General features: G+C 40.8%; 1 protein-coding gene across 1 annotated transcript; it reads left to right on the top strand.

The window, feature by feature from the left end:
* The first annotated feature begins 2,592 nt into the window (after positions 1-2,592).
* Positions 2,593-3,949, top strand: LOC115757608 (LOB domain-containing protein 11-like). Its single transcript, XM_030697908.1, has 2 exons — positions 2,593-2,884; positions 3,599-3,949. The coding sequence occupies exons 1-2, from the start codon at positions 2,633-2,635 to the stop codon at positions 3,947-3,949; spliced, it is 603 nt and encodes a 200-aa protein (XP_030553768.1). The 5' UTR covers positions 2,593-2,632.
* The last annotated feature ends 7,341 nt before the right edge of the window (positions 3,950-11,290 follow it).

The raw sequence follows: 11,290 nt of genomic DNA, 5'->3' as shown, positions 1-11,290 counted from the left end.
ACGCGAAAATTAACGGACCTCACATTTCGAGTCTAATGTGAAAGGAAGAAATTATAAGAGAAATCAATTATAAACGATAAAGAAATTAGAGGCTTACGTGATTTCGTTGGAGTGTAGGTACCCATTTCACTTGGAGAGCCAACCGCCAAGAAATCCACTATGAATTGGAAGAATACAGATCTTATAAGAGATCCCCAACTATTATCTTTCACGAAAAAACGTACTAAAAAACTCACTAGAGTGAAAAATCAACATTTATCTTGTTTACTTTAATTGTGTAATAACCAAGTAGAATTTTATCTGCTATATATAACACTCAAACTCGACACGTATTCCCATTTCCCAACATAAACTTTGATTTTTATCTTTCAAATCTTCGCAAGAACACAAAGAGTTCCGGTCAAAGTCCAAGAAAGTTGGGTCATTGTCTTCAATCAACATTAGCTGACCAATAAATAGAATGGTGGAACTTGCATGCCGTACCGCTTCGGTCACAGCACCGTTTCATATGATATGAAGATCGATCATTAAATGCTGATGGACTATGAAGAGATTCATACATCATATCATCGAGCAAAAAGATGAGGAGATCTTGGCCCATCTAATTTTACATAACCCTTCCACTAAAAGGATGGAGTATGCCTGTTGTTAAGTTGCGCCCTAAAAATTCTTAAGTGATTCGAGCACATGTAGCATGTGCAGGATGGGTCAAATGCGTTTTAAGTGACCAAGGAAAGAATCAAAGATAGAACAGAGTGTATGCGAATTGATATTGACGGATGAATACGAATGTAGGATAGAATATGATCACCACCGATGCATAAAAAACGTGTCACCACCCAATGACAACGATCGGGATCGACGAAGTTTATTATTAGGGCCTAAAGGACCTATCAAGGATAAATGACTTCGGAATAGAAAAGCTCACCAGCAAAGCATAAAGGATAACCACCATCTAAGGGTAAATGGTATTTTGACTCACTACCAATGAGTAATCCACTCTCCAAGATAAATAAACTAGCATAAGAGTAATTTACTCTCATATTCACTAATTTAGAGAAAAATATCATATATAAAAATATATTCAAACCTTTGCTTGTTTACAATGAGAAGTCGCTTCTTGTTATAGAGGAGCTAATACATAGGAAAGAGACTAAGCATTAAAGACATGAGAACTTCCCGACATCAATGACAGGAACTAGAAAATATGATAAAGACCCGGCGGCCAGAAAATGCATTAAAAAGCCTAGGGACTTGAACTTTGACTCTTAAAACTCACAACACAATTAAGACTCATTAAATTAGGACTAAAGACATTTGACTCGATATAAAGTAAATAGACATAAAGCCTGAATTCATTCACCAGCCTAGGCAGCCTAATAGACAGTTTGAAAGATCGATAAACAGCAAAGGAAATCGTCCAGAATAGTCTTCGATTGCTAAGTAGTAGATCAGCATTTTTGAGATGGACATCAAACTTGTAAATGGACAACCAACAAGAATTGATCGATAGAGGCCGATACTCTCCCATCAATAAGTCTAATAATGCATCTAACTCTTAACATTAATAGATTTCATATGAGACACACATGATTTGAGCGCATTTAAGCATGTGTCCCGTCGCGGTGGGCCTTTCCAAGAGCCTTTTCCCCAATGAGTCAAATCTTCTGCGCCACCTCGCTCTCTCTCTCACACCACGTCATCTATAAGTACTGGTCAAAGAAGTAGGAAGACAGCTCCGAGCGACTGTTGCCAGCAATAGCATGTCCAATAACTGCCATCTCTATCTAGTATCTACCAAAGAAAACCAGCGAGGAACAAACTAATATCCTATACGCATATGCCACGTCGTGGCCCTAGAACAGACCCTTTAGAAAATTTTCAACGTGGACCATCTCGACTTGAAAATCTTCTTTTGTGCACCTCCTCGGTCCCCTGCGAGTTTAGCCAATGTGGGCTCTGCTCTTGGTGACAACATCTACACAATTAGGTTGATTTGCTCAAATGCTCTAGCTCGAAAGATCCATTCTTTGGGGTATTAAGATACAGATTGTGTGCGACCATGGGTTTTGTTTCTCCATTTTTGAAGGAAAATGTTAGTGCAGGTTATATGCTTTTTGTTGATTGAAGCAAGTGGTCGGTTCGTTAGTCCAAAAGTTCAAGTCACGTTAGATTGTTGAGCAATAGACTGATAAGTAGTACAACAAAGGGCATCACGCGGAATCGAGCACATGATCTTTGATCTACGAAACTATATCAAATCCAAGGTGCAGATCAATGAATCCGACGAGTTAAACTAGAACAATACATGTTAGCAATTTTTGCTACATCAAACAGGGGAATGGTCTTGTTTGAGAAAAGGAAATGTTATCCCATGCATCGATAATTCCAGCTCTGCATCTTCAAATTCTTGTTGAATTTTTCCCGATGCAAACTCAAAGGAATTTTCAAACAAGATCACATCCGCAACGATTTTCAAACGTGGAAAAGATTTTCTATAAACGAGTCAAACAAGGTCTCCCCAAGTTCGGTCTATATATACATCGCTACCCGCCACACGCCAAGTCACACACACACACCCCTTCTTCACTCACGCTCGTTGAGACCCAGTTTTGAGCTCCAACTCCACGAAATGGAGCCCTCAGGTGCAGGTGCTTCTTCTGCATCTCCTCCATCTCCAATCCCTCCGGCTTGGCCGTGTCCGACTCCCGCTCTTCCGCTTCCGGTGGTGGTCGTGGCCAGCCCTTGCGCGGCGTGCAAGGCATTGAGGAGGAGATGCTCGGAGAGCTGCGTGTTGGCCCCGTACTTCCCTCCCTCGGACCCCGCCAAGTTCGCGATCGCCCACCGCGTGTTCGGCGCTAGCAACATTGTCAAGTCCTTGCTGGTACGATATGCATTATTATTACCCTATCATGGCACAGCTTGTTACAGGGCCAGGAAGAAATCTTTGTCTCATCTGTCAACTCGATGTAAAGAATTTTAGTTAAATGTTGACAAGGCTGAAAGAACTTCATGTTTGTAATGAGATTCTATTAATTAAAGTTGGACATGTGCAGATGGAGGAGAGTTTTGATTAAGTGTGAGTGCCTTGAACCATCGGGTAAAGCACAGGATAGGACCGGACTGGGTTTTTATCGTTCTTCTTTAGTGATTACTGTTGTTTGGTCGAGGAAATTCATGTTCTATCGCTACTGTGCACCTAACAAGTAATGACGTAACTATCTTGTCGGGAAAAGTACATAAAAGTCTTCAACCTACAATTTAGTTTTAAACCTTTTGTATTTATATCAATTCATTTTATGCCATTAATTTTGATTAGAAATTGCTGGCATAGACGCCGATTATCCTACGTGGCATGACTGGCTGACGTGGACAAAATTTACAATTTTTGTAATCTTTGTTTCTTTTTTCTTTTCTTTTCTTTTTTTACAACTCCGGGCGTCGGGTCACGAACCGACCATCACCGGTCACAGGTGAGGGCCTCCGTGCCCTCACCAAGATCCAGGGCGAGGCGTTGGCCAACAGGGGAGCGTTATGTGCCATTTTGCTATGAGAAGCAATTAATTTATGGAGGCATGACATTTTGAGAAATTTTCAGGCACTTCCCGAATCGCAAAGAGACGATGCAGTGAGCAGCATGATTTACGAGGCCGGTACGAGGATTCGAGACCCTGTCTACGGATGTGCCGGGGCCATCAGCCAACTCCAGACGCAAATCAGCCAACTCCAAGCGCAGCTTGCCAAGTCGGAAGCTGAGCTCATGAGCATGCAAGTCCAACTTGCTAGTCTCGTGGAACAACTGCAACTGACCAATTCTCAGGACTCGTCGTCGCACCAGTCCCTCGAGATTCTCCTGAATAGTCCGTTCGACGACTACCAAATCCAAATCGACTCGTGCTTCGATGAATATAGTGGCTTTGGCTCATTTTGCGAGCCTCTCTGGACATGACTAGTGGGTTGTGCTTATTGACCGCATCTATACATATATATATATATATATATATATATATATGATGCGTTTGTTTCGCGAAAAATAAATTATTTAAAAAATATTATCTGAGATATAATCGATTGTACCGCTTACTTGAATGAACGAACTAAAAAATTTCATCATCTACAATAATATTTAGACATAAATTGTTATCCATAATAAATTATTTTTTATTTTTCACGAAACAAACGGGGTCGTTGTTTGATGAAGTTTTCCTAACTTAGGGGACATTATGAAGAAACCTATCCGTCAAAATCGGCTCTCTAATTTTGAAAATTTTTCACTTATCATGCATGTCCTAAAACCTAAAATCGGACTAGACCCATTATAACCTAAAATCATGCTTATTTATGCTTCCCACTTTATATCAACCACACGAACGTGGCAATGCTGTAATTTATTTCAAAAGCAAGGGCGGTTAAAGGCCGTGAGGGGCACAATTCGGCTGCTTGGAATCGGACCCGGCATCTTCTCTCTGTCGCTGTGAGCGCCAGTTGGTGGGTCTACTATTTCGGTCCATCGCACCGTTTTGAGACTGCCTTTAGGTCTGGTTTCGTCTTCTTCGGCGTCCCTCTCATCCCTGCGCTAAAGGAGGAACCAAAGAGAAATGGCGGCGATCACGAGCGCGCTCATCGCGATCGCGGGAGTGGTGCTGGGCTGGATCGCCATCGAGATCGCTTGCAAGCCCTGCCTCGAACGCGGCCGGGAAGCCATCGACCGGTCCCTCAACCCCGATTACGACCCCGACGACGATCGCGACGGCACTGCCCGGGCCCCTCTGATCGCCCCCAACCCTAGCCCTGATCCCGTGGATTCAGATCCGAAGCGCGTCGACGATGCTCCCGCTGTCCCTTCCAAGATCGCGTGATCAATCGCTCGCCGCTCGTACGGGTTTCGGCAATCGGTCCGATCCGTGATTTGTGTTTCTGCTCCGATTCGATCGTCTCTCTCCCTTTTGCTGTGATTTTGTTGTCTGGGTATGTAGTCTCTGTGCAAGTTGAAAGGAAGGAAGAGGATGGAAGATGTGCATTTGCTATTGATTTCAGATCTTGGCTTTTCTTATTTTATTTTTTCATTTTTCGATTATTAAGATGGTGAAATGTCGAATGAAAATGAAAGGACCAGTTATGTATGGGATTTCTTACACAGTATTAACGGTACAATGACGTCATAAATTTTGGCATTCGACCAAATAGCGGTGCTAAAATAAAGAAATATGTTCATTACAAATTTTAAAACTAGTCACGAAAGTGCAATAGAATCCTAAAACCTTCAAAAAATTCAATCGAATATTAAAATTTATCAAATTGGTCCAATTGAGTCTTTTAGTCCACGCCCTCAATTTATCTAATGAAAAATACAGACGTGACATTTTTAAATTAATTTCTTTATCCTAAGTGACATTTTTCATTATTTTCTTTTAAAATTTTTTTTAATTAAATTAAGAAAAAAAGAGAGAGAGTAGAATATTAAGTTTAAAAAGATAAAATATAATGGGAAAACAACAAAAAGAGGAGGGCGGGGCCTCGCCAGTGAGGCGCGGCCACCACTACCTCTTGTTGAAGGGGCCAATGACCTCTATTGGCCTTGGGCGAGGTGGCCAGCACTTGCCAAACTTGAGCGAGGCCTCGCCGGCCCCAACTTCTAGATATGGGTTGAAATGCCTCGGCTAGTGAGGCCTCGCTAGGGGTAGGCATTGCCTGTCCTCACCTAGGGTCGGATCTAGGTGATGCCGACCCTTACCTAGAGCCGGCGACCATCGCTTGTCCCTAGCGAGGCCTCGCCGGCAAAGGCATTTCAACCCGCATCTAGAAGTTGTCTAAGAGAGGGAGAGGTCGCTATGGTGTTGAGGAAGGCGAAAAAGTAACGTTGCAGGTTGCTACTCTTTGTTTCTTGATGGGATCTATAAGTTTGGAGTCTAGACAAAGAAGAAAACCCAAAAATACAATCGAGCTAGTACGATAACTAGTCGGAACCGCTATTCCAGCAAAACAACAACAAGAACTCCTTTTTTATAAAAGAAGATCAAGAAGAAAATGTCGATCGGGCGTAAAAACTCAAGTGAAATACGCGATTTGCTTTATGTATTTCGACGCAAATCGAGCATCAATAATGCTAGAGAAATCTATCTCCAAAACCAAGTGACAGAAGAGTCTGGTCCCATCCAAACAAGAACAACAAGTGATCCATTTCGTCTCAATACATCGCTAAGCGGAATGAGCCGAAAAGTTGGTCTATCCTCTATTTCCCGTTGAAAGAAGAAAGAATAAGAAAACGAAAAACAAACAAACGAGTAGGAGATCTCGGATGGGCCAATGACCTCTGCCGGTCCCTCCGACAATGGGCGGCGGCCATGCCTCACAGACATGGCCCCGACCCTTTTTTTTGTTCTCTTCAGTTTTATTTTTTAAAATTTAAAATTTTAGTCTTTTTTTAAAGTTGATTTAAATAAAAAATTGAAAAGAAAATAAGAACAAATGCCATGTAGGATAGAAAAATTAATTTAAAAATGCCATTGCAGCATTTTCCATTAAACAAATTGACGATGTTAACGAAAAGACTCGATTGCATCAATTTGATAAGTTTTAAGATTTGATTGCACCTTTTGCAAGTTTTATGACTAGATTGTACTTTTGTAAAAGTTTTAGGACTTCTAGTGAACATATCCCTAAAATAGATTAAGAAATCAAAGTTTCAAAAAACCTGCAAAAAAAAAAGAAAATCTTGTTGGGATTTTCATTTTAATTTGAGAGCTTGTAGTCCGTGTTAAACACATTTCCAAATGAAATTGGAAAACTATGGCAAAAAATAACAAATCGAATAAATTCGCAAGATAGAAATTTAGAAAATTTCTGCGTGCCAACCTACCCGTAATTTTGTGGGCATTATGTGGATTAGGTCCAACGTATCATTCGGGCCGATTTTCATTCACCGAACCAGCTCGAAAGATTTTAGAAATTAAAGTTCTGATTACAAATTTGCAATAAAATATTAAGAATTGAATCAATTACTACTTAGAAACCTTACGATAAAGCCATAAACATATAGAAGGGGATGTTCAAACATTAAAGAACTAAAGAGTGCGTGTTATCGATCAACATGAAATATGGCTCAACCACATGCATGGATCGTAAAATATATCCCGTAAAAATTCGACGTGTGTTGACATCAAAAAGATACACAAGACACCGAACGAATGGTAAGATCGTTGTATCTCGAGATTCGGTGAGTTGAGAGCAAGATACTGAACGAACAGTAGGGTCACTAGGTCCCGAGTTTCGGTAAGTTGAAAGCAATGTGAAAACTTGCTGATAGAGCTATGAAGAAAGTTAATAATCAGTAAGTACAACCATACAATTGAATATGAACGTGCCGACTTAGTCGCGTCAGCAAGGTGGTTACAAACAAAAGGCGAAAATAATGGGCACGAGAAGACCACGAAGACCATGAAGAAGTTATCAAGGGAAATATGAACTGATCGTAGAGGTTATGGATTGAAAAAGAAGTCATTTGAAATTTTGGCGAGTGGCGAACAAGCTATGAAAATCGTGGGAAGTTATTGGAAGCGCCAAAATTCAAGATTCGAAAACCTTGAAGTAATCAACTAAGCGGCTACAAAGTGTAAGGGATGATACATATGCGGTGGTGATGGAGGAGAAACCCCCCGACCGATCAATAAAAAACACTCATTTTCATTGTAGTTTAACTTTCCTCGCACTTCACATTCCTTGTACTTTTGTGTTTCCAACAATCTACTACTTTCTTTAGCAGTATTGTAAATCGTAGGAACTTGACACATAATCATTCAATCCACAATCCATTTACACACAATCTTCCCATACCCACCTATCCATCGATACACATTTTGCTCGAACTCTCCTAGACATTTGAGCCACACGACCCCTCTTGATAAAAGCTGAAGATCGAATTTCGGTGAAAGATATTCCTGTCACTTAACACGCGAGCATCTTTTTGGCACGTCCGGTGGGACTTACGTGGTGAGTTTTGGAGAAAATTGTGAGAACCATAAACCAATCCGATGGTGATCGAGTGCAGGCCGATAATGTCAACAACCCTAATGATGGTGCTCGGTCGAAGCATTCTACATCCAATTCGGCTGTGGAAATACCTCCACGAAATGCCGACATTCCACGATAGTTAATCGAGGAATAAACTCGCATTTTGGCCCTTGACGCTACATTAGTGGCCACGATGAAGAGGATGTTCGAAGAGTAGCGGAATGAAGTAACCAATCACAAGGTGATGCATGTAACTGATCTGACAAAGCCCATGGTGGTTAACGCCATAAATGAGGTAATATCACGTCTCGGTTCGTCCTCTCAAATTTTACCTTTACATGTGAGTTCTCTCGGTATTACTCCATTTTTGCCAGTATATGGACCTCCAAATACTGGATATAATGGTAATGGGGGACAATCTTTACCTCTCATAGCAGTTAGAATTATACTAAGACTAGAAAATCCAATGCCAATTAATTTGATTAATTGAGTTAGTGGTTATAATTTTCCTCAACTTGGCCTAGCTAAGGTTAACACGGTTAATCTAACCATTCAAAATGCACAACCAACACCGAATTTATCCAATCTAGAACCCTTAAGGCTTCTAGGAGTTCAACCGAATCTACGGGTCATGGGAAATCTACAATACGGATCGACGCCACCGGTTAACTTCAATTTGGAGAAACAAGGAATGGATAGGCCTCCACAAGTCCACCGTAAGGGGCAAGAGGCATGGATCGGCCAACAAAATATGAGGTCATGGAACCTAGATTGAGTAGGTGAGTTAGTGCTACAACAGTTGGGAATAAACAGAGGTGCTTCGAGACCAATTTATAGGAATCCTCATCCCAACTAGGTCGACAATATTTCTTATCCAAGGGGATTTAAGACACAAGTGCTCGTTGTGTTCACGGGAGAAGAGGATCGATCAACAATGGAACATATTGGCCGTTTCCTTGCACAATACAGGGAAGCCGGGATGAATGAGCTTTTGAGGCTAAGGTTGTTCCCATTATCTTTGTCAATGACAACATTTACATGGTATACAAACTTGCCCGCAAATTCCATTTAGGCATGTCTTGAGATGGAGAAACAGTTCAATTCCCAATTTTACCGATCGGTGCCAGAGGTGACGGCAAACGATGCAAGAATGTATCAATACAACACCGAGACGGCTTATCGGTTTATCGTTCGTTTTAAGAAATCCAGAAATTGGTGTTTGACATCTCTTACTGAGAAAGAGTTTACCAATTTAGCCTTCAATGGGCTAAAATTCAACGTACGAAAAATGTTCGAAGGTCAAACATTTGATGATCTCTTCCAGTTAACCACAAGAGTTTCTAAATATGAGCATTGGTTGAAGGAAAGATATAAGAAGCCATTGAAGACAATCGGCAAACCGTAGCTCTTGTAGAGAATACTAAATTCGATAACCTAGTCGAAGGAGAGAAAGAGAATAAAATTGCTATCACGACTATGGTTTTGGAAAAACCTTATGTATGCCCAACACTTAAGCCAGCAAGAGTAAGAGATGTTACGAAGATCAAAACTAAAGAATCGAACAGTTATTCTTTCGACATATACAAGTTAGATGAAATATTTGACTTGTTGCGAAATGATGGGTGGATCAAGCTAGCTAAAGGATAGAAAATCCAATCTAAAGAGGAGTTAGTCGACAAAAGGTATTGCAAGTGGCATCATCAACAAGTCATAATACGGTAAATTGTATTGTCTTTTGAAAGACAATTCAAGAAGTGATTCGGTAAGGCAAAATCAAGTTTGCTAATGAGAAAGGTAAAGCTCCTATGGAGGTAGATATGGATCCTTTTCCAAAGATGACTGGTATGGTCAACATCCACACTCCATCAAGGTATAATGATAACAAGCTCTGTGCTCGTTGCCTTCAAGAGTTGGACAATCAAGTTTGACATTCTCCAAGGTATCGGTTCATAAGAGGACGAAGAGGAAGATACCGATCCGGCTCGTATGTCCGAAGAGAAGGTAGGCCATAAATAAAGTCTAAAATTGTGTCCACGAACTACCTTTCTCAAGAGCTAATGAAGGAGGTACAACACAATCAGCTAATGCAGGTACATGCGGTCAATCAAACCGATAGTCAAGTTTGCAACGACATTGGAACCACACAGAATCTTGAGAAAAATAAAGTCTTATGCAGCGATATAATAAGGGAGATCCTAAGGTAGGTTTTCTCGGGAACCTAGTGATAAATTCGATTATGTGGTGCATCATGGTGATTCGTTGGATCACAACCCATATCTGTCATCCCCAATTGAACCAACGGATTGGGGATATGAGTTTGAAGATCCACCACTAGACTACGCTTCATATGAAGTGCAAAAAAAAAAAAAAAAAAGTCGGGATCCCATACAATCTCCCCGAAGAGAAATGGATGGTAGTTAAACTACTTGGGCATGCATCTTATCAAACTATCAAAAGGAGGTTCTAGAGAATGAAGAGTAAATAAAGAAGCCTAGAAATTGCTCGAGTAGAAAGAGTGATACCACAAACTTCTGCATCGGAACCTTATTCAAAAAGGAGGAATTGGGTTTGGAAACGCAATTCTCTAGAAGCGAGAGTCACTAATGCAGAAAAAGTTGCCTCTACCGATCTCCATGGGAGTTATTCTGATACCGAGTTGGCAAAAGGGAAAATGATTCGGGACACACCGCAAACAATAAACTTTGAGCAGTTTCTTGTAACACTTAGCTCGAAGCATAAGAGTGATTTTAGAAGGAGTAGTATAGGGTCACCGCAAGAGGGCAACAAGAATGACCGATCAAGGCAATCTAAGATGCGAAAGGAACATGGTTCACGGATGAGAATTAACATGGTTCACGCAAAGCTTCCATCAAAATTTGGGGCTTGTCTGATCGTGGAAGAAGACTCTAAACATATTTCCAAGAAAGGAATGGCTGCGGTTGAATTTCATTTCTTTGACAATGAAATAATGGAGTTTGAGAAGGTGCCAGTGGATAAAGCTAAGCACCTGAAGTCCTTAATCATATCTGGCAAGGTTAATAGGCGACCTGTTGGTAGGATTTTTGTAGATGCAGGGGCAACCTTAAACCTCATGCCGTACAAGTATTTCAAGAGATTGGGCAAGAGAGAAGAGGAGATAATACCATTAAATGTTCAATTATTTAACTTTCTTGGGGAGGTTACAAAAGTCAAGGGAGCCGTGGTAGCAACCATTATAACAACTTTTGACCACAAATGATCAATTATTTCATCACACAAGACACACATTATTGACGGGATA

This window comes from Rhodamnia argentea, chromosome 3 (genome assembly GCF_020921035.1).
Source record: "Rhodamnia argentea isolate NSW1041297 chromosome 3, ASM2092103v1, whole genome shotgun sequence".
Classification (NCBI taxonomy): Eukaryota; Viridiplantae; Streptophyta; class Magnoliopsida; order Myrtales; family Myrtaceae; genus Rhodamnia; species Rhodamnia argentea.
Note: the sequence above shows the minus strand (reverse complement) of the source record. Positions and strands in the feature narration are given on the sequence as shown.